The sequence below is a fragment of the Manacus candei genome, unplaced genomic scaffold (assembly GCF_025592945.1).
Source record: "Manacus candei isolate 608988 ecotype Guabito, Panama unplaced genomic scaffold, ASM2559294v1 h1tg000159l, whole genome shotgun sequence".
NCBI lineage: Eukaryota > Metazoa > Chordata > Aves > Passeriformes > Pipridae > Manacus > Manacus candei.
This window is the reverse complement of record NW_026138207.1, coordinates 3,000,983-3,025,412: the sequence shown is the minus strand read 5'-3', so window position 1 is coordinate 3,025,412 and position 24,430 is coordinate 3,000,983. Positions and strand designations below refer to the sequence as shown.

The 24,430-nt window shown below is 38.7% G+C and overlaps 1 protein-coding gene across 9 annotated transcripts in view; it reads right to left on the bottom strand.

Annotated features, from left to right (window-relative positions):
* Positions 1-24,430, bottom strand: part of MCF2L (MCF.2 cell line derived transforming sequence like) — a 161,789-nt gene that overhangs the window by 76,065 nt on the left and 61,294 nt on the right. The window contains exon 1 of one of the 9 annotated variants that reach the window (XM_051772814.1): positions 22,838-24,150. The exons of 7 other annotated variants lie outside the window; for them this stretch is intronic. In XM_051772814.1, the coding sequence (XP_051628774.1) occupies positions 22,838-22,958 (121 nt within the window). In that variant the 5' untranslated portion in view covers positions 22,959-24,150. Of the gene's footprint in view, positions 1-18,443; positions 18,581-22,837; positions 24,151-24,430 lie in introns of those variants that run through there. One more of the 9 variants, XM_051772809.1, reaches the window with a different exon arrangement.

Below are 24,430 nucleotides of genomic sequence, written 5' to 3'. Positions count from 1 at the left end.
TGCCTGGAGTGATATGTGAAATCCTTGCCAGAACTTAAAACCAACAAAACCCTGTCATGTTCAAACTGAGAAGTTAATAAATACATCACTTACTCTGAATTAGATGACCTACATAATTTCTCTCACCTAACTAAGCATAAAGCAGGAAACAAGTCTAAGTACAGTGAAGCTGAACTTAGTTTGCTGCAATTCCACAGGCTTTGTGGAATGAAGGTTTATAAAAGACAAGATCTTCAAAAGGCAATATGAATGACTGCTTTTCCATTTTCAAAGGCTTTGAGTCTTCTGCACAAAACAGAAATGCAGTAGGGCTGCATTTTGCAGAGAAAAGCAATGTAAATGAAAAAAGTTCTGAATATCTGATGCTTAGAGAAGTGCCTGAGACACAGCATCTATAAAAGCAGTTGAGGAAAAAAACCATATGGCTCCTTCATTTTGAACCTCTCATACATCATGTGCAGTAAAGAGGCTGAAGTGCAAACTTTGACCTTGAACTTCCCCAGTGGTGGGTTCTCATCTGGAGTCCCATTTGACCTCACTGGATAGCCTGCTCCTTAGACATTGAAGGCAGGCTTAAAAAACAAATGAACAAAAAAAGTCACATCATCAGTTTTAAGATGGTGGTTTGCTTTTAAAATAGCTGTGCCTAGGTGCCAGTGAGCACCAGGTTTCAATGACATCACTGAGGTGCTCTATACAAGTTTGGAGTGGTCATTTTAGTTTTTAAAGGACACTAACACTTATTAGAAAGGAGTGAATGTCTTTACTGAAACTTTGCGCAGCAAAGGGATGAGAGGCAACGGCCAGACAGTGCAACATTGTAAATTCCAGCTGAATACAAGTCAAAAAAATAGACCATGAGAAGAGCCAAGCACTACAACAGGCTGCCCTGCCAGGCTGAGTGATCTCCCCTTGGAGATATACAACACTTGGACAAGTTTCTGAGAAACCTTCTTAGCTTTAAACTTGCTTGGAGCCAGAGTGGGAACTAAGTGGTATCCAGAGGTCCCTTCCAACCTAAATTTTCCTGTAATGCTGAAGGAATTCCCTAGTGAGAAGTCCCTAGGCCTACCTCACAATCCTGGAAAGAAAATAGAAACTTCCAACATAGATATCATGGCCTTACAACAAATGATCACATACAAACTAAATTGCATAATAATTCAATATGTTGACTTCAAAAATGAATATAGAATATAGTGTAAAATTTGGTTATGTTCACACATTTGATGAATCTCAGGCTAATAAAGTCTGTCTACAACTATATATTATAGTTGTATATCAATTTTCTGAAAAACAAAATTAAAATAAAAAAATGGCTTAGGTAATAGCTTTTCCAAGCAAAAGGGGAAATATCCCTAGTTCTGCTTTCTAAAAAAAAAACAACTCCAGCCAATAATTTCCTGAGAACTGTTCACAACCCACCAGAACGGTCCCACGTTAACAACTAAGAGGTTCTCAGGACGCAAAACTATCACCTAGTAGCAGATCCCATCCCAAATCTTCATTTGCGAAGCCTAGGCATGAGCAGATCCTTTTCCTGCTGCAGTTCTATAGCTCTGAAAATATCACATCATACCTGTCTCGTGGGCAAACAAGCACAGTACTGACCTGCCTTGCTTCCCTCCTTTCAGATAAAGCTTGTTCTTAACACCAAGATGTAGCAAGTGACATGACGATTCATCCACTGCAACCTTCGTTCCCTAACATGCAACTTGCATGTGCCGCACTTGACTCCAGCAGATGAAAGGCATCCATCTTCATTGCAAATAAGGCTGTGATAGCCAGATTTTAAGAACTCCCTTTAATTACAAGCACACATAGAAGACCTCTGCTAGGACTCCAAGTCATCCTCTTTCCTACTGACAACAAAATCCAGCAGAACCTCCATGACAGATCCTCCATAAGATCCTGTCCCTTGGAGACTGCCTGTTTACTCCTGGGGATCCATGGCCACAGATAGGCAGTGCTGGCTCCCACACCCCACTTGTGCAACAGCCAGAATGTGTTAGAGACTTTTTAGTCTTGTATTGTACCTACAAGACAGGAGGTGCTTACAACTGCATATTGATGCTGAAAACCAGAACCAACACTGTTCACAACTACCTGCACAGTCATTAAGCAAAACAGAGACTCAAGTCCTGGGCCTATATTCCAGACCCATTCTCTCTTTTCAGTTTGTACATCTTTTTTGCCATCCCTCTATCCTCACTCCTGGACACAAACTGAAAAAAGAATTCTCCAAGGAGATATTGTTTTCCTTGGAATTTTTCAGAGTTGACAATGGAAAGACGGGTATCTGAGACCTCTCTCCTCTACCGACTGTAGGGACAAAAAAAAAAATCTCATGGAGTGCTCAAGAAGAAGAGGAAAGAACAGTGCCAGGGAACAGGACAACCCTTTTGCCCACTTTGAGCACAAAATCTTTCAACAATTCTCCAGAAAGGAGTGATCTCTGGCACATTGAACATGCCCACAAGAATTGGTGGCAGTCAACAGGTGAAAATCAAGCCTTGGCAGTTGCCAGCAAAGGCAGCCCTGCTCACTTATTTCTCAGTAATCAAACACGAATTAAAACACCCTATTTTAAAAATAGCAATTTACACAAGTAGTCCTGGCATGGTTACATATGCATCATTATGATTTGACACCAAACACTCCCTGGTTTCGCAGTTTAAAACAGACATTCACTCTGTTATAGAATAATCAGTGGTTTCCTAAATCAACCCCCTCCTCTCTCCGGACCAATGATGATGCACATAAAGAACAAAAGTTACTCAGACTGATTAATCCCTCCACCGTTTCCATATGGTTATCTTCACCTTCCTTAAACCTTTCATTCATTCCTCCTAAGCAGCATGCCTTTTAGTATTACCCCTAGTAGCATCGAGCGCTACTTGAGAAGCAGAACACTCAGACTAGCATGTTGTTAATTAGTAATACTAATTAAAGATTAGTAAGAACATCCACCCTTCATTTAGAAGATCCACCCTTTACATACCTGTTTCATTTAAATCTGACATTTCAATAGCAACAACACTGGAAGGTTAGACACCAACCAGTCCATGGGCTCAGTGCTCTTTGTCCTCCTCTGCAATAGTCATGCATACCAAAAGCAGAAAACAGAACTGGGAACATGGATTCAGGCACCAGAATAAGGAAGCAATTTTTGCTTGTCCCTGTTCCACAAAACACGCTTTCAGTTTGCAATGGACTGTAGCTGCACTATTAACGGCAAATAATATCTTCACTATTTAATTACATCTTAACAGAAACAACACTTCTATAGAAAGCTCTGACTGAAGGAATCCAAGAAATAATGCATTTTAGATTAACCCTCCTATACTAACAACTAGGGAATGCAAACTGTATCCTGTAAAAGAAACTATGCTTTTTCCCTACCTCCAACAGGGATTGGAGAAATTATGTATCTGATATTCACACAAAATGCAATGAATTGAAAATTAAAACACACTGTACACCAGGAACAGCAGGACAGCTCTCTGCAATAGCAAATTCTCCTTGTAAGCTTTACTAGCAGTTCTGATCACCATAATCATGGTGTGAGTGAACAAATTACCTTCCGTGTAAAATACCGGAACAGATTTAGTGGATACATCTGCTGTACCAAGAAATACATCCGCAAATAAAAGGATACACTGCAAATTTACACAAGGACAGAAAACACACACATGTAACAATAAATTATATTTATACATGAATGTACACAAGCAAAATAGAACTTTTGCCTTCGTACTAAAACACATCTCATTCTCCTCAGTAGGATAACATTATCTGGCAAAGTTCCTGCCTGACCTGCAATCAAGTAACTAAGAAAATTTGAAATACTAGACACACCTGTGCTTTTCTTCAGAAGAAGCCACAATTCAGCAATATCTCTGTAGAGCAAGGAGATCAGGCTTAAGGTCATGTTGCTTCTAATCGATTTAGTGCAAAACAGTTCCGCGGACAGTGACCTATTTATCTGTGAGCTCGTCTTCAGTGCAAAATGAGAGCACAAAACTCCATCTTTCACTCAAAGCCAAGCCACCGGGGGCACAGTGCCTTTCTTCAAATTACATGCAGAGCAAGTGTGCCTGTCAGCAGGCTCAGAGGTCTCTGAAGGGCTTGCTGGCTGCTGGTTACCACTTCTTGTCTTCCTGCATAAAGTGCTGGCATGCATTATATGCAAGCTGTTTGCTTTAAATATGAACACATGCCCTGTTCAAATGTTATCAGAGGAAGAATGTATTAAAAAATTAATCCTAAGTGTGCCTTGTTAAAACCCTTCCCTTTAAAAGCCCTAGTTTTAACAAAAATTGTCCAGTAAATCTATCATTATCATAGTTTTCCACCACCCACCCCTACGCACAGGGAAATTAACAGCCCAAGGGGCAGATGTCCTTTTTCCAATGAACCTTTGGCTAGAAAGCTCCCCAGAAATGTATTCAGTTTTTCCTGTTTGTTAGGGAATTTTCACTGATATGTCTTTGGTGGAACCAAACCAGGTTGTTTTCTTTGATGGGAAACTCATCAAGCACCTGTTCCCTATTAAAAAAGCCTACCCAAAGCAGCAGGAGCTGCCAAAAAGACATGCATTCTACTAATGTGACTTTGCAAGTTGAAATATTTTGAAATCTTATTCATAAGACAATGAGAAATAAGGCAACAAATTACAAAACCAACTAGAACAAAAGTATTCCATATGATCTTTCAGACACGAATGCTGGGCTGTCTTGCTTTACTTGATCCTTTAAAGTCATTGTCCAGTGACAGACTACCTGTTAATTAATACACTTGAGATTAGTTATCCAGACTCACTAATACAAAGAATGAACCAATGAGCATGAGTGATAGCAACAACCATATGAAAACAAATAGATTGGTTTTTTTTCACTTTACAGTGTTATAAGAGCCTTTACCCAACAGGAGAGGTCAAGGAAAGAGGACAGCGAGGATAAAAAGCTTGAATTGATGGTTACATCTGTTCACAAAATCCCATTTGCAGATGGAAAAGGCTCCATTTCTGCTTCAGCACTCCCAGCCATCAACCAATCCCATAAAAACAAACCCAAACAAACCCAGGTCACCCACAGATCACACTAGAGGTTATTTTCTGAAGTGTCCTACATCTGTGTTCTCATCACTCATCTGCCATGGGGCAGGAACTGTTAATAATGCCACACCAGTCAGATGTATTATAATAAATCTACCATCTATATAAGCAGCTATATTCAATGCATGACATTATAATGTAACCAGAAGAATATAATCAAAGTAATTTTTTTCCAATTCTGCTATTCAATTCAATTTCAGTTTGGAGGCCACGACATTTTATACTATATCAAAGCACAAGGGTTTCCTAAGCAATATCAGATGTTTTTACATAAGATAGATTTAAAAGAAGTAACAATCCTTAGAAATGTTATACTTAACTGTTTGGTATTGTACATGTCATTAGTATATTGGATTTTGCAAAAGAGTTCAAAATTAGTGAATGAGTCTTCATCTTCACACCCCTCCCAGAAGTCATGTAAATGCTCACACATGTGAAAGCTGAGATGGAGCAAGTGACCTCTCTTAGATCAGGTAACAGCATCTGTTGCAATGTCAGAAACAGGATCTATGTCTCAGCTATAAGCCCATACTCCTGCCTTCTCAGGACTGTCTCCTAACCAGCCGGGTGGAGGTGAAGGCTCCTAGATCAGTATCATGACTTGTAGTCCCTCAGACAAAGATCACAATTTTATTTCTAGCTCCTGTGCTACAACATGGCTCCAGAAAGAACAGTCTCAGAGCAGCTAGAAATCCATACACCATATGCAAGTACACACACTTGTGTGATATTAACTGCTTACTTAACAGCACCAAGCTGGTATCAAACATTTGAGAGCCCTCTGTAATATGCTTGGATATGTCTGCTAGTAGTGCCAGGATTTTGCTGTCACCTGCATGAGGAAAATGTAACTCTTGTTATCTGATTGATAATAAATGATGATAAAGCAGGCATGAGAGTGCTTTCCAAACATGTAGAGAGGAAGTTTTATAGCCTTCCTCCAGAGATTATAACAGCAAGAGAGGAACTACACCCTTCTCAAGATAGGCATCACCCCAACCTAGACCCATTCAATAAGCCACAGGAATCTAATATTTTAGCAAGCTGGCTACTTCCTTAAAAAACCAAACCAAACCAGAAAAAACAACCAAAAACCCCTATGAATGTAGAAGAGGAGAAAGAATGACCTATAGCATGTTGGCTGTGCTTGTTCTCATTGTTAAGGCAGAGAGGAAGTATAAACCCTTGTATTAATCCACACTGCCTGTTTCAGAGCCCACTCGTTGTATGTAATGTGGACAACCACTCTTCAACAAACTTCTGCCTTCAGATTTCAGAGAAGAGAAAACAGTGAAACAAGTAATTCAGGTGAAAACCAAGTACTAATTTAAAAATAATTTAATTTCTTGGACTAGTGCAACAGATACATGGAACAGTTACCCTCCAGACTTCCACTCAGCTTCCTCCTTCCTCACGTTCAGATCTCCAAAAACCATAGTTACATATGTTTTAGAATCATAGAATCGCCTTGGTTGGAAGGGACCTTAAAGACCATCTAGTTCCAATCCCTCTGCCGTGGACGGGGACACCTTTCAACTAGGTTGCTCAGAGCTCCATCCAACCTGGCCCTGAACACTTCAGGGATGCATTTTTCCTGGACCAATCAAGATGTAATAATGACTGTGGCTAACAGCATCAAAATAAAGGAATGTATGTTTCTATCCTGCTGTCCTTTAATATTAACCAGCCAGCTGCACCTTCACCTCCCACTTTTAGGGACCAGAGTGATCTTAGACTTAACAACACACGTGAAGAAATGTTATGTACAGATAGCTCAGCCTGTGCTGTAGAGCAGACTTGGAACCTGCTCTGACTGTGCTGAAGGGACAGAAGCCTACACAAAGTGTCTCTGAGGAAACTGGCCTCAGATACTTGGCTTAGGGGTTTAAGGCAAAGGTGATTTTCTTTGTAGCAGTTCCATTCTCCACAGAAATCTGGACTGGGCTCCTGTGAAACACTCTCCTGGGAAAAGAGGGATCCAGCCAGTAACCGAATGCATTTTTACTTTAGCACTCTATTTTGGGGTGTGTGCATGGTGAAACATTTGCCCCATGGTGATAATACCAGATTTCCTAGCTGTGCACTTCAGAGAACAGCAGCAAGAAAGAACAAAGGCGTTGAAGCACAAGACCCTTCCCTAGCCTTCATGATCCAGTTTGAAATACAACCAGAGGGGAAAATTGTGCTATGTGGGCACACATGTCAGCAAAAAGATTTTAGTGCAAAATTAAGCTCTATTAAAACACGAAGGAGCAACAGCTCTCTAGAACAAAATGTGTGGGAATAAGTGTATATATTTATAAATGCAAAGAAATTAATTTCAACTCCACTCACGCTCTGCACTCAGGTTAAGCTCTCCCTCCCACCTCAGCATGGGCTGTGATTGACAGGCTCCAGCCGGCAGCACAGAGGAAAATGTTGTGGGAGAAGCTGTTGAAGATGCATGCAAAGTCAATTGAGGGTAAAAGACTGTGTCATCATAGTTTTATGAACCCAGAGAAGGAAGCTATGACTGTGGTTTAAATATACAAGACACTGTATCTGCTTTATAAAGCATGTGCAAGTGTGCAGCATGAGGGTGGCAACATTTGCGGTAAAGGACATTAAAGTTTGATAAGTTCAACATTGAAATATAATTATTAAACATATTTTTTCTTCAGGGGTGTGGTACTTAGCAAAAAAGCACACCAATAAAATTATGTGGCACTTTGTGCAATTCAGTATGACAAAAGCTATCCTTAGAGGATCATCTTTAGCATAATCTAAATGTATACTCTCTCAAAAAAAACCCTAGCAAAATACACCTCTCACACCTGTAACTGCAGAACTTATAATTGTGTGGAGTTTTGAAGACGTTGAGCAATTTGATGCGTAATCTATTGGCATCTAGTTTATCACACTAAACTATTTAAAAGCCCTATTCATTTTCTCCTAATCCTTCTTGATGTTTTTTCCAAAGAACGAATGCAAAAAAGGTTTCATTCTTTTTGAAGTCATCAAGCATTCAAAATTTCCAATTCTGTCTGGTTTACATCAAAAGATTTCAAGGATTAAAATTAGTTTATACACACATAATACATATGTGCACACACAAACATATGTGTTTGCATAAATCCATTACACTAAGCAGCTACTTAAATATTCACACAGCAACAAAACTACCCCCCTTCGAAACCGCTCTAAAAAAGGCAATAAAAACTGCCAATCATGAAGAAAGACACATTTTTCATTGAAAACAAGCATGCTGGTAATACCAATAGTTTCTGGAGCACTAAAAAGGAAAGGATGCTGTTCAATTAAAAGGCTGAACTCTGTGGTACCTTTGAAAAAGACAATGTCGGGAAAAAACAAAGGAAAGCTGCTGAAAAATTCCATATTGAAAGTACACTTTGCAATTAAGACAAAACGAAATGTCAAAGTTTTGAAGACTATACATCCCTTACACCAGGTATCTGAAAAGTAAAACAAAAAGCAAAAGAACACGTCAGTAATTTTTAAGGCAGTGTAACACCCTATCAAGGATGGTACTTCTGTGACCTCATGACTACACCAAGGAGCTTTCCCCAAAACCGTGATAGAAGCCTGGCCACTGAACACAGTTGTCACACATCTGCTTCAATTTCCAATTAAAAAATTATATCTTTCTGGTGTTCTGAGAACTGAATTTTAATCAGTTTATTTTTTTTTGTTTACATGTCCTTTCTAAACAAGCTCTCCCATAAGTATTTAATCATAGGCCTCTCCTTGGCTGTGCTGCAGGATTCATCAAGGTTTCTTGCTTCACAGAGACACAAAAACTGGACTTGTCTTCGGGTTGAGTTTAATCACACAGGAGTTAGTAGTAACACACTTTATCCTGTAGTATTTAGTGACAGCTCTGACTGTCCACAGCTGCAACACCAACAGAGAAATGGAAGTGGCCTTTTTAATGTCACAAACTGCAGTGATACTCGGTGCAGCAGTGTCTGCAGAGGGATGCTGCTACTCAGGTAGCACTGGGGTGAGGAAAAGAAGACTCCTGGCTTGGGGCTGAAGGTGTCTGCAGTGGTGTTCAAAATTCAGAGATAGGAATTGCAGTCTGATAAGAACTGAAAACTGTAATTAAGGATGGAAACCAAATCACTGCTGAAGTTAGACAGAAGGTAGGACTAAAATTCAGAAAAATGAAGAAGATAAGATCTATTTTTATATCAGCAGTGGGATTAAAGGAGTAAGTAAAGGAGGGGGAAAAAAAAGGCTGTGGAGTTTAGAGGCAGCAGAAAGGAGAATCCAACAGTAAGTAATAAGAACAGAAACACGTGATAAAAGCAGCACAGGAATTTGACTCAGCAAAGGAGAAACAGTTTTATTAAGTATTCTGAAACATCACATTAATAAGAACATTACTTCAAAAAGTAAGTAAAACCAAAAGAGACCATTACAACAAAGTAAGCATTGTGACACTCTCACAACTATATTTATAGTCAAAATATAAAACTTTGTCACCAATAGGAAACCTTTTTTATGGCTCTTGAAGTACACAGAATCATTTTTTTTCCAGATGAACAAGATAATCGGGAAGCAGAAAATCTTTCAGGTCAAAAGTTGTGGGAGAACCGGTTCCAACAAAAATATCAGATACTCCTGTAACACTGACAAACACAGATAAAGCCTGCAAAACTTTATTACAAAGGAAGGAAAGGAAAATAAAAAGTTGCAGAAATCATCAGTCCCAAAAATCCCTAAAGAGCACACAGGACAGAGAGGAGAGATGAGAAGAGAAACCTAGTTTTGATCTGTGGCAAAATTAAGAGATAAAAATTATTAGTTTTATCACATCTCAAAAATAATAATTTGAGGTAGGTTTGGACAAGTTAATTAAAATATTTCAGTAGTGGAAGATTATTCATAGCTCCAAATGAGTTTAAAAAAAATCTGGTTATGAGATCATATCAGTTATTTGTCATTTTAAATTAGCAATTACAGGCAAAATTCTTCAGAATTGGCCATCAACCTTAGGTCCTTGCACTGCATAAATCTGGCCCACATTATTGCGAGGTTACACTTGAAAATAGCAAAACCCACATAACTGATAGGAAAAAAATGCTACTGTCTTCTTATTTATCAAGGCAGTTTTGATTTTGACTTATGATTTGGAATTTTTGTAGCCAAGGTATGCACACTGCAGCAAGCTGTGCAACCCACCCAGGCCCCACAAATGGGAAAAGTGTGAAAAAATGCAAGCAAACACACTGAGCAATCCTCAAACCCCTTAAAGGTTTCCAAAACAGTATCTCAATTTCTCCCTTAGCCAGTCCTTTCACCCTTCTGGACTTCAACAAGCTCCACAGTTTTCTTAAGAAAAGAAGAGTCTTAACATCAAGAAAGAGTAACCAAAGCTCATTTTCCACCAATCAAAAAGAAAAAAAAGCAGAAAACAGACTAGTTTCTTCTGGAGAGCTAACCAGGAGAACTGCTTCAGGGTCTCGACAGAAATTAGCTTTTAAGAAAGTCTCACTGCAACGAGAGAATAAAGTACCTTATCCCTTGTGCTTAGCAGCATGATATTGGTTAGATTAAGTCAGTGGAGCAGAGACAAAGCCCATGTGGGTTGCTCTCTGTGGAAAGACATGACATAAAATCACACCTGACCTTTTTACTTTGTAGATGCAGAATTTTTAAGAAAATATTATTGTATCATTTAAAAAGGCAGTGAGCCCTTTAATAAACCACTTCTTCAAAATAAATTTAAAAAAACCCCTAACCCTGTAAAGAGCTGTTGTAACATCCATAAACTACTGCAGCGTAGCAGCCATATCTGTGTTCTGTTTCCAGTCTCTGGGAAGCAAACAGGAAGCCTATACCCTTACCTGATTGAAAAAGCAGCCAGTCCCTGAGATGTTTATCAGCCTAAAGAAGACCTTTTCCTTCTTTTCTAGTTTCCTGGGATGCTTCCTGGCCTATTCAGGAAAGTAGTATGGAGACCAAGCTCTTTAACAGCAGCATTACCTTCATTTTCCACATTAAAGACTGCTACTTGCCCTGGTACTGTATTTACTTTTGGCCTAGGTGTGACAGCTCAGGCAGGGTTGTGAACTGAAACAACAAAGCCCCACCTCTGCCAAGGGCAGTTTATCAGCACTTAACCTCTAATTTCGGGAGGCCGGCTTTTTCAGTTTGCCTCAAAAACCTTCACACTATTTTGAGATGAGCAATAACAAAAATAGATGCACCAGCCACGTAAGAGATGTAATATTTCAAACCTTTAGGAAAGATCTATAAAAAGTTGGCAACCCATCGCATCAACCTCCTAGTCTCCACTGATCAGGATTTTGCAATTAACAAAATGCAAAACTTGCAAAGTTTCTCCCTTTTGCAGTTCTGGGAAACCACCCTAATCCCAAAAGCTTTTGAAGCAGTTTTATATTTCTTCTCCTTTCCATAAGGAGAAAGAAGACACAAAGAAGGATGAAACAAATGCCAAAGAGCAAATTCCACTTGTTCTGACACATGCAGCAGCTGAACTAATGCCCGTGAATCCCACAGGAGTAAGCGACAACACAGACACAACCCCCGGCCATTCTTTCTGCTCTTCTTGTTGCCTCTGCAAAAAATGCATTTAGTTTCCACCAGCCCCCAAATATTCCATTTTCCCCCCATCCTAAGATTCTGGAAGTGTTTTCCATCAGCTCTCACGGTGTTTTCTTCATTAGAATTTCTTTTCCTGCACTATGAACAAATTTGATGCAGCTCACATATATAATACATATTCAATTCCCTACCATTAGCTGCATATAATTCCTTTAAGCAGGAAAAAACCCCACTACACATCTTTTTAACCACCTAGTTCATTAACTTGTGAAGAAAAAAAGCAGCTCGGCTACAAAGAGGTAACACCATGTAAGTATGTTAGTCTCCACAAACCAACAACAAAAAAACATGACTTCATGGAGCTTATTTCATGTTTTCTTCTTCAGGCAAGAAGGAAGAAGCTCTCATTGTACCTGAGTGAAAGGAAAAGACTCACAACTCTATCATCAGCTTGCCCAAAAAAGCAGCATGCATCCATCTAGCACCTCCTGGTAGCTGACAGGTATTTAACTTCAGCCAGCCCAGCTGGGCTGAATTCACAGGCATTTAAAGATTCACAGGTGCAGCCACCAGCAGTTGGCTGATAAAGAGCTTGTGCAAACATTACTCCTACAAGGTCTTCAGATTAAGTGCTGTGCTATAAACCAGTAACCAAAGTTTCTCCTGAAGCTTAAACACTGAGAAACAGACTCAGTCCTAATGCAATCCTGTTCCGGTCTGTGGCAGCAATTCCACTGAAGTTACTGCCCTCCATGCAACAGCAGAGATTAGGAGCTAATCAGTATATTTCTGGTGTGCTCCCCAGCTTGGCAAACTAATGCAAAACCTACTTTGTCATGTTTTCTCTGTTCTGATATTATTATTTCATACCATACTGCTTCCCCTCACTTGCTTAACTGTTGGCATTGTGCTCTAAAACATGTTTACTCTCTCTGAAGCAGTGCTTCTGTGTGCAGGTAACAACAACAACCTCTGTTTTTTCCTTTCTAAAATAAACATGGTCACACAGAGGAAATTGTTTTTAAAAATTTAAACTATTCAAGAGTGAACAAGCCCATTGTTTGGACAGGAGACTTCGGGGCAGCAGTGTGCTGCAGAGCATCCATAAAAATCCTGTGGACCACAAGGATTTGAGGTTGGTGTGTACTGGGACAGGGAGAGAGGACAGAGCATGCTTATTATTTAAATGTAAACAATGATAGTAGGTTTTTGTAACCAAGAGAAGGAAGCAGTGTAATGTGGAAAACAGTTGTTATTACTCTGTTTATGACTCCTTGTTCCCAAAAAATATGCTCGGTTACTTTGTAACACTGAAGCAGGTAAACTGAGGTGACCTGAAACTGGGCAAATGGCCAAAAATGTATCTGATAAGACAGGCTTGGGAATACCATTTCTCTTTTTTATACTGAGAGCATGCTAGAATGGAAAATACTGGGTGGAAGTTCCATAACTCTTGCGACTATAAGATCTTTAACCTCAAACTCCCATACAAATTCCAGGTGTTTAGGCACTAAACTGAATTCACTGCCAAACAGTGGCTTAGGCACTTTCAGGGAGAAAGCTGTTACTTGAGTCTAAGGGCATGATCCTCAAAACAACCTCCTGACACCTCAAAACCTGAAGGTTCATTACAAATTTTTCCAACACAACTCAAGTTCTCTGCACACAGTCTGATCTGTATTTAGAAAATTGAATACTGAAAGCAATTCCAAGAGCTGGGCCAAAACCCTAAGTCCTTCCTTTGGCAAAGCAATAGGCTTTGTTGGGAGCCACTAAGACAGTTATGTTTTTAAGTTTTAATAGTAAAGGTCGGTTCCATCAAAGCTCCTTTAATGCTTTCAGTGAAAATGGCAGCAGAGATTGGTTTTGTGCTGAACTGTTGAGTGCACGTTACTTGTGCTTGGAGCACGCTGAACAGATTAGAACAGTTTATGGGACGTAGGCAGAGGATCTCCTTGGTTAAGGATGCCACTGCATTTCAGGATGGCATATCTGGCATTCCCAGAGGGTTATTTCTGGGCACTGTGAAAATTGTACTCGTCAAGTAGTGATACCCAGGGACCCAAAAGACCAAGCCAGGACTCTGAGGGTCCCACTTTTTGGCTGATGTACCCAACTTCCATTTACATCATTCTGTGTCTTTGAGCCTTGGTGGTTCATACAATGCTTAAGTAGCACTGTACAGACAGTAACCTGAGCCAATGCAGCTCCCCTCTCAAACAGCAAACAATGTTAGTCTTTTTGATTGACATGACAAATTTTAAAAGTTCCAGTCATGCTCAGGAAAAAAGCAATCTCCCACCAGGCTATCTTAAACGCACATTTTGTCTTGCTGCTTGAGTTAAAAGATGACTAAACCTCTGTTTTATTTCTCGGATATCTTTTCTGCCATAGGACATTCTGTTCATCAATATATGAGCCATGTACATACTTCATTTGGTCAAAGGGGGTATTTTCATGAAATATTAAGCACTCTTTGTCATTATTCAGCACGTGCATCTGGAGACTGTTATATCTTAGCTAATTCAAGTAAAAAAGATCATGTATTTCTGTAAGCAAAGCACAGTATAAAACATTTTCATATTACCAACATAAAAAAATTTTGCTTCTCAATTATGAAATAACTTCCAATTAAACAGGAAAACACTCAAACCCCCCTGGAATCATGATTTTTTTTTTTCTTCAAGGAATTGATCCTTAAAATAGCTATAAAGGCACATGACAACATCTGCAAAAATAATTATTACAATTTACCTTGCAGACAAAGAACATAATTTTCAATAGCTGGAAGTCAGAAAAAAATCAGAGAAAAAACCAAGGTCAAATGTTATCAACCAAAAGGCTAAAAGTTTATACTGAAGAAGATAGTAGACACCACCTGTACTTGGACCTGAAGTCCTTGAACAGCTTTTGATGGCCATCATGGTAGATGGCACAGCGACAGATCACAAAACATTACCTGTGCCCCACGTGCACAGCCAAGTTAAAATGCCTGAAGACACTACTGGAGTCCTAGAGATATAGATAGTAGAAGCTAGAGAGTTTGACAGGAGAGTTGAAGGAGAGCTGTGTGGTTTGGGGCTCTCTAGAAGGACATTTTAAGTTTCTACTTCAAAAATCCAGTTATAACAAGCAGTATTGGAAAGGTAGAATTTCTCTAATGTAAAAGGATAGAGGCAGCATCTTGAATTCTTCGTTTCACATACCAGCTCTTTTTAAAAACAACTGATCCTTATCCACTTTCTCATATACACATTTGGAATCCACCAAAGAGGGTAGGTATTAGATAAGTGTTTGGCTAAAATACTTATTTTTTAATCATGAAGGTTTAGGAATTAAAGAGTAATTCTGCTCCACAGGCTCACTGAATAAAACAAGTTGCTTGTTGTTTCATGAAATCTTATCTTTCACCTAGAAGAAAAAAAGGAAGGAAATATATATTACATCTTTCCTTCAAATGAAAGCCTGAAAAGCAAGTAATTCCTTCCCCAAAAGCCAAAGGACACAGATATATGAGTTCTTCAATTAGTCCTCTGACATAGAATCATGTAAACTATATGTCACATACTGTGGAGACCTCTAAAGTGATTTCTCAAATAAATAAATTAAAAGAGGGAATCATTCAGAGAATTACTCATCAGTAATACAACTAAGTAACTATGTTAGGACTGTCCATCTGAAAGTCCTGATGATTTTCAGAATACAGCCTTGTCAAGATTAAAATTACTGTAGGGAATTCACAAATCACAAGAGTTATTATAATCCAGGACAATAAGATAAATTGTCACCAGAATTTTACTAGAGACATTTTTTAGAAGCATACTTTTGACTAACCACTCACATTTGAAATTATAGAATCACTTTCTCCCAGCTGCCTCACTGCTATGTGTTTGTTAAATGAACAAAACTCTTTAATAAGATGGATGCAATCCATCTCCTCTGAGCCCTTCAAGGTCTTCTTCTAGCTCAGTCCCTGGACTCACTTTTTTTGTGACCTCTATTTACAAAAGTTCCAGAACTGACTACAAACTTTGAAAATACAAATAAGTGTAAGACTGATTAAAATATGTAAGACTGATTAAAACGAGACCAAAACTCACTGCATGCTGATAGCAGAGCAGCTGGAAAAATCTCATTTTTTTTCCACCTGGGGATGAGAAAGGAGAAGAAGCAGCCCCTACAGAAGATTCCCATGTCCTTCAGTTAGTTCTTTGGCCTCACTCCAAAAGGGAAGAATGAACTTATTCAACAGCCTGGTCCCTCACCCTGAATTGTGTGCAAGTTGACAAACTCACAGTCAATGACACCAAAGACTGCTTAAGAGTAAGTAAATGTGAAAACTAAGACTGTAAGCAGCTCTTAGCCATTATTTACAGAAAAAACACCTACCAACAAGACAGAGAAAGGTTTCATGCCATACTTGAGTCAATGTACAACAAACAGAAACTGCATGTGAGGTTGGATTAACTGCTGACTAAAATAAAATGTCTTTTGGGGTGTTTTGTAAATCACTGAGCAAGAAATGCACATTAAAGTTGCACTGGTCTTCACTTCCTGCTTTGGAAGAAGACATAGTGGCTCAACAGGATAAAATACATAAGTAAATACAAGAGCTAGCTTCAATCAGGAAGCGCTGGAAATCTTACAATAAACTTTGATCCTTTTGACTTAGTGTGCTTCACCAAGAGGCCATGTGTGTTCAACCTTTTCAGGTTAGCTTAACCTTTGAGGTTAATTTGGAGATCATGTGGGATTTCATTAAACACTGTAAGCATACACAGTAAGAGGAAGTAGTGCAAACTGTCTTATTAAGCATGACTTCAGTACAGCTAAACAGATTGCAACAGCACATGAGAATTGTAACTTCTTGAAAGAACAATTAAGAAGATAAAGGGTGTAAATAAAGTTACATCCTGGCTCCAGGACTGGTTCTGCCCAAAGAACAAATATCTACTTGTTGACAATTCTCTATTTGGAAATGCAAAAATATGTTGTAAGAACAGGAAGTAATTTTCCTCTAAATTATTGAAGCAAAGTCTCTCAGATTATTGATCAGGAAAACCCTAAGTTCTTTTTTTCATTATTGCATTATTTTTTTCAAATATTCTTCAGCGGCCATGAAAGCAGGAAAAATATAAATTTGTACTAGCTCACTGCCTATTACAAGAGTAATGTTGTATATGCTAGTGTCTCTAATTAAATGGGCTTTTCAGATAGTACTAACGCACAGAAAGACATTTTTTTCCCCCATTTCAAGCATCACAGACACAGATTTTGTTGTCTGAAGATTTATATTACATGTATTGAAGTAACTATTTTTCACATCTTTTCCTTCCATTCACATGTGCAACCCTTAATGTCACACAACAACCCTTAGAAAAGGTCTGTTCCCCGTAAGAAAACTCATAGGCAGCCTAAATCTTAGCAAAAAGGGAAAAAGAGGAAATCACAGGCTGACGCTGGGGAGGTCCAAGGGGCAAGGGAACAGGCTCATGGAATTCAGTCAGTGTGGATCTACTGGAAAAGGAACCTAGAAGCAAGGTCTTTTATTGCCCCTAATTCTGTGTGTGTGTCTCTTGCTCATTACAAAGACTCTTTAAAGCCCTTGTTTTCTTGGAAGAATCATCATCCAGGAAAATAAAAGTGGTGGCCTGTATATCAGTACCTCAGAACCTACATATTCCTTTGTCATGCACACAGCTAGAGAAGTAAAATTCTTCCCTCCAACTTAAGGTATCAAAAATTTTAAAATAGTAACTTTTCAACAGTGTAATTTAAAATATTATAATTTAATTCAAATTACTTTTTAACACAAGAAATGTGAAATAATAAGCAATTTCAGGAATCTTGAGTGGGACCATTTCAAAAATCTCCTGATAATGTCATTCTTTTTAGATATTTCTACTTTCCATCAAAGCATGCATCTCAATGTGATTGTAAAATACTCTCCTCAAATCATGCATTTTCTTCACTTTTACTTTTTAACACAAAGAATAAAACTTCTTAAATTAATAAAAAGGCAGCAAAAAGGATTTAAAAAAGAAAGGCTGAGGTCTCTCAGATTTATATAAGTCAAAACAGACATATTAAGTGAAGGAAGAAAAACGTTTGCCAGTATCACTGAATTGGTATCTCTGAATAGTAGCAACCTCTTAATCAGAAAACATATACTGAATATGTCCCTATTAAATTGTATGATGATGCTCTGAAAATTATTTGAAGAAAGAAACAGTTCACTTTTGATGCACATACTGCTTAGAAACTTTTCTGTCTTTGGAAAGATGTCAGCTGTTTTGCTGATGTACTCACTTTTCACCAAGTAACTTGTCTGAGCCCAATAAATCACTGAATTTAGGTACATCACAGATATTAAATGGTAACAAGTTTGGGGTGTGATATTTGAGAGGAAAGAAAGGTCTATAAAAACCTTATATGAAAATTTAGAACCCAAAATATCTAATATTTTACTTCCTTTGGAAAAAGTTCTTAAAATCCAAACACTACCATCCACAACACACACTCTCCCAATGATGTGTATTCGATGAACAGAGTGTATTTTCAAGAATCAGTGAGCTCACAAAATTTATATTAAGGTTCTTGAAATGCATGTTTTTTTGGCATACATAAAACATGTTCAAAACTCTTCCAAGAACGCAGTCCCAACCCACACACCTTACACAGCCCTGACTTAACAGACTACACAGGTCTGTTTACATTTGCAAGACGTAGGAACTATTATAAAGTTAAGCCAACTTACCCTGCGCTACAAAGTCCAGCCATGAACACCACTCTGAGAAAAAATAATAGCTCTTCATTTCTGCTACTGAAATTCCTCTCTGATTCATCATCAGAGAAGAAAAAGGTCCACTTTTCTCTTCCCCTGCTCAGAACAAACTACCCTGAGAAGGTTAGAGCTTTCCTATTAACTGAACTTTGTTCCATAAATGCAACAGGTGGCACAAGATGACTTTACAAATATATTTTGCTCCACTAATGCCACTGTTCTTGTAATTATCTCTTTAATTATAGCGTTCTCCCCTCACGTCCCCACCCTGAATATTTACAGACTGCTGATATACCCAGTGTCTCATACAGTATATCTAAGCATAGGCATAAGCCCTAAGCATATTTTCACTAGTGTTAGGTTTTAGCGAGGCAAAGCAAACTGTTTTTCATGCAGATATTCACCATACTATCTGGAACTAGTTGTATTGAATTGCTCACTCAGAAGTACAGTTTGTCACCTCTGCTATGGATTCACACCCAACTCTCTTCTCTATCTTTCTGATGGAAAAATTGCAAGGGCATTTCAAGCAGGACAGGTAATGAAAGTCTCAAGCATGGAAGCTCAAAATCTCAAATGAATTCATTTTCAACACATTTATCCAGCTAGCAAACAAAAATGTGAAGGCAGCAAACAGAAAACACAGCCTTACATGCCTTGACCTATCTAGCATCAGGACTAACAGTAATAAAGTTGTTGTGGCAGACTTGAACACCAACCAGAAATGTCAGTATTTGCACAGGCTCCAGGTAGGCTTTGGCTGCATCAGGTACAATGTACCTGACTTCAGGTACATTGAAGTCTTCAGATACTTAAATATTTCTGCTATATTAGTATGCTCAGTCTGACATTTTCTGCATCCACACATTTTCCTAGCCTGTCTGTAAGCTCATTCCCTCTCCCCACACAAGAATGGTCAATATCTAACAGAAATATTCATACAGCTCCAGAAGATGTACCACATCTCCGTCCCCTCGGCTGACACAGAAGATGCAAAGGTGCTCTTCCTCTAGACTCTTCTTCACTCTTTGTTGTGGATTATTCAGGTTATCTGACACCTTTACTACAAAAATCTATTAGTATTAGACACACACATTACAGCGCTGCCTCACTGTACCTTTTTGCAGAACTTCTTTGGCTTGGAAGGACCCTGTGACATGGACAGTCTCTTCATTCATTACACGCCTAGAGCTACACATGAAAGCAAACTGCTTCAGTCATCTTCATCAGAAAACCAACCTGAATCCAGTGTGAAAAGATGCAGACTGCAGGATGTCTCCAAAGATACTCCCCATCCATACTACACGCAGCACAGACTGAAGACAGATGTCTCTGGCGTCTCTACTTGCCAGACTTGTTTTACAGCTCTCAGTTCAAGCCGACCTACTGTTCCCATTTGCTCAGAGAAAGCGAGAAGAGGGAGAATCTCAAAGGATGGCCTATGAGCATTGTGTCAGGAAGCCCACCACAAAGGGCCACAGCAATTCAGCACCCTGAGAAATCTCCCCTGCTGATGGGAGACAAGTGTCCTCACAGAAGACTGCTCGGAACCACAGCTTTCCAGAGCTGAAATCCTCCACAAATCCACAACTGCTGCCCCACCTGCTTGCAGTCAGAGATGCAGAAGTACACAGAAGAGACACAGTTCAGCGACAGATTCAGAAAACACGATGCTGCCTCACACAAGCCTGGCTGTACCAGCCTGGGCCTTGCCTACCCAGGCAGTAGAGGCCACGTGGCAGCTGGTCCCAAACCTCTGCATTCCAAAGAACAAGTGTCACCAGAGCTAGGGCTCAACTGGCGTGTGTGGATAAGGGCAACACAGCCTGCCCTGAGTACAAGACACCTGCAGGGAACAGTGCAGTGAGGATTAGGCCAAGGAGGACAGATCCAACTGTCCACGAGCTGCAGTAAATAAAGTCTGCTTTGTTAAAATGAAAATAAAACAGAGATGGAATTCATGAAGTATGACAACTGGAATCAAGCCCAGCTTCTCTTATTAAGGTAAATAAGATAATGCAAAATCAATATATGAACTAGAATATTTATTGTTCAGTTAAAGATTACTATATTCTATATTAAAGATTTTAACATCCAGGGAAAGGATGAAGTCACAGCGAAGCAAACATGCTCTCAGCAATTTCCAGAGATGCTAATGAAGAGAGAACAAAGTTTTGTGAGACCTGGGACAGCAGGACAGAGTGGCTCAACTTTGTCACAAGGAGAAGAGAGGTGCATACCTCATGGGATTCACTGAACCACAGGCACATTTACTTGAGAAATACATTCTTGCCAAAAAATTGTAATTTCACCTAGCATACCTACAGGACAAAAATGTTCCCAGGCTGGAGTACCTCTTCCCTTCTACAATCTAAAACTTTGATCCATCTTCTGTGTAACATTTGGTCTGAAAGTGCCACTGAAAGCTGAGGTTTGCCACCAGTAAGGTGTGAAAACTCCTATCAGTCCAAAAAAGGCCATAAAACAGCCTTGACCAAAACAATTGAATAATTCTTACTGAATATATAAGGTTAACATCAAAAGCATATAATTGCTTTCCTACTGTCAACATAAAACGGGTAACAGGAAGGAAAGGAAACAGAATTTTTGCATACTTGAAGACTTCAAACAGAAAAGGCTGCAACACGATCAAAAGGAGTTTTGCAATAATAATAAAAATGGGTGGGAGACAGAACAGACAGCTTCCTAGAGGAACATACTATTTTCTGACTATACACACACTTATATATAATGAAAGGAACCTGTAAGTAAAAGATGATTGTACAGCATTACAAGATTTATATTAAGGAGCTTAGTCTAAAGGAAATTAGGTAAAAATTAGGAAAACTATGTTAGAGTGTGTTTAATAGAATAAATCTGTGGTTTTCTCCTATGTAGTCAAGCTTTGCCTGTACTTGGAATGAGCTCCAATCCATTAATGAATGGCCAGCAGGTGCCTGAAACTCATAAAAACATAATTATTATAAAATATTTGGTGAAAGTGATGGCTTTTATGGCTACACTTAGGACTTGACAGCAGTGTGAGCGCTACCAAGTGATGGTTGAATGCTACATGAAAGTAAGACTCAGAGGAGATCTTGTTTTGCTTTGCTTTGCAAGACTGCGTCCCATGTGGTTAAAATATTACTTAATTTTTCTTCATTTTTCTTTACTATGATTAACAGCAATTAACATAAAAACCTTTTCTATTCTGAGCTGAATAGAATTAAATGTTAAATTTTTATAATTTACTAGTTAGTACTCCTAAAAATACCAAGCCTTGGCCTCATGAATGTTTAGAACTAGTAAGTCAGGAAAGGTGAAATCTTTACGTTTCAGAGATTATAAACAAAGTTTACAAAAAAACCCCTTACGATTTTAATTCCAAACCCAGTAGATGACAAAAGACTCGTGAACACAGTACAAATGAAGGTATGAGAAAAATGAATCACCAGAGAGGCATTTTTCTCTTCTTATTTTTTTTCCTATCAGTAAATGTCAACATTAAAGAAAGAAATATTGAAAAGCCTTGAAAATTAACTAAGGTAGCCTAGCTTACGTTAATTTCAATTTTCAAATTAATTTAAAAAGAAACAAAAAAAGTCCTCTTTTTTTTTTTAAAGACCACAATAACTCACGATACATAAAAAAAAAAACAAGAAAGTTTTAATTAATTATTGAAAAATTGTAATTCAGCTTATTTTAGCCAGGCAGAGTTAACTTAGTTCAGAGAAAAAAACTCCAAAATGCAGCTTTACTAAACACAAAGATTATATAATTATCAGTCACACTAACGTGTTATTACACCACACACTGTATGAAACAGACTTTGAGACTGAGTAAGTGGTGGCAAGTCCTAATTTAAAAATTTTAATTTAAATTTAAAAATTTAAAGATCAGAGGCTTCTTGATTTTTTGAGTACAGTTAAAAATATTTTTTTTGGCTTAATTAATTATATTTTTTAGGAGAGGAACCTCAGTGACATTCTTCCAGAATACAAAAGGAGGGCTGGTGTAAAGCATTCAGATCTGTGTTAGATACTGTCATACACCTGGAATTGCAAGGAGAAATAAGATATAATTTTTTTTTCCAGTAAATACTGGTGAAAGAGAGTAAACACTATCATGAGTAATACCTCATATTGACAAAGATACATATTTTTTAACTGTAACAGTTGCTGGATCCCTACATGAGTTCGCTTTCAGAGACAATACTTGTTCCTGCAAGAATCATCAGTTGAGAAAATCAGGAACACATATCCTAGGCTAATTACTGCTCCTTTCAACTCACATGCTCCTCAAATTTAAGTGCAACATTCTCCACACACATACATCACACTATAGAATCACGTACACATTCATCTCACCAGAGCATATTTGATGTGGGTTATTTCTCGAGTGCCGTCTGCCATGAAGGATTTGGAAGAATCTTGGTAGGATCCTAAAATGACTTTCATGTCTTTCCCTTAAAAAATGGCGTTGAGACATGGATGTATCTTCACCAAGTTAATCAGTAAAGGAAATAAAAAATCTGCTCTTCGGAATTAACACTTCCAGAAAGACACTCTAATTTTGTTTTTAAATGTCAACGGAGCGTGAAACTTATTTGCCAAATTCAAATGCTACCAAAAAATGATAAAAAAAGGTGGGATTTAAAGGCCTGGAAACAGCCGCAGTGCAATTATTTGTATTGTATGTGCTTTTCCTCAGGAACCAATACCTGGTTTTACTAGAAAGGAAAAAGAAAAATCAGTTGCACTTAATGGACTGAAAATGCCAAGATTGTTTCTGTATAAAATTCAAGGCCCTCTCAGTTCCTAGTGTGCTGCACCCAGCAGACAGGACATCTTGCCACAACTTTCAGTCTACTCTCCCTGTGATTACTATGAATAAGGAAGGCACAGCTTGTCATGTAAGCAGGTCAGACGAGCAAGTGAAATTTAAAAAAACTGTGAAACCGTCTCTTTTTGGTGTTTTATCCAAAATAGCTATAGTCAAACTAACAGCCCTGCCCTGTTTTGGATGAAGAAAAGCCCCCAGTTGTTAGTGCACTCCAGCAGCATACGGAGATCCAACGCCACTGCTCGCCCCAACTAGCTGATACTTTAGGCTCCGTCTTCACATCTTTCTCTTTAATGTGAGGGATCTTCAGCTGTGGCAAAGAAAAACGCGAGGTTTCTCCTGAAGAAGGGCAAGTTGAACGTCTTTCTTTTAACTTTATGGTCTTGCTTGTCAGTTCACAACTTGGCACTCCAAGGGCAGAAATCTCACACTGACACTTGCTGTGTTTCCTGATTCTGTGTCTCAAACACTCGGTATTCCTCAGGGGCAAGTGCTGTGTTCGTGACAGCAAATTAAAGGAAAATACCTTTGCGAATACAATGTTGTCAATTAGAAACTCCTCTTCAGTTCGCTTGCCCGAAGTCAGACTTTCATCATCAAAACTCCTCTTCCTCTCCCTGTATCTGCACAAAAGTGAGGACTGAGCCCCTCAAAGGCAGAGCCCGTTTCCAGAATATGTGAGCAGAGAGGTCTCACAAGAAAAGCCTGAATCTTCCTGGGAGTTAACAAACAGCTAATAGGAAGGAAGGGTGGGGAAATGAATCCCAGGCTTTCTTAAAACATATCAGGAAACCCTACACTGTCTGTTCCCCCTGTCTCTTTCAATGCAGGAGAGAGGAAATTGATAATACTGCTTTACTTGGCAGTCAAGATTTTCCTCTCAATTATGTTTAACTATGCTCTGTGTGGCCACAGATCTACCACAACCCAAATATATACCATTACACACATCTCCCTGAAGAAGGTTTTTAAAATATGATGTACCAACTATTACTCTGAAAGCAATTCAAAGAGATAACCTTTAGTTAATCCCATTGAAGTAAATATTAAATAGCTTATTACAAAATTCTAGTTCGCATATGCTATGTTAACAGAGGAGAATCATTACAGTTCTAGGT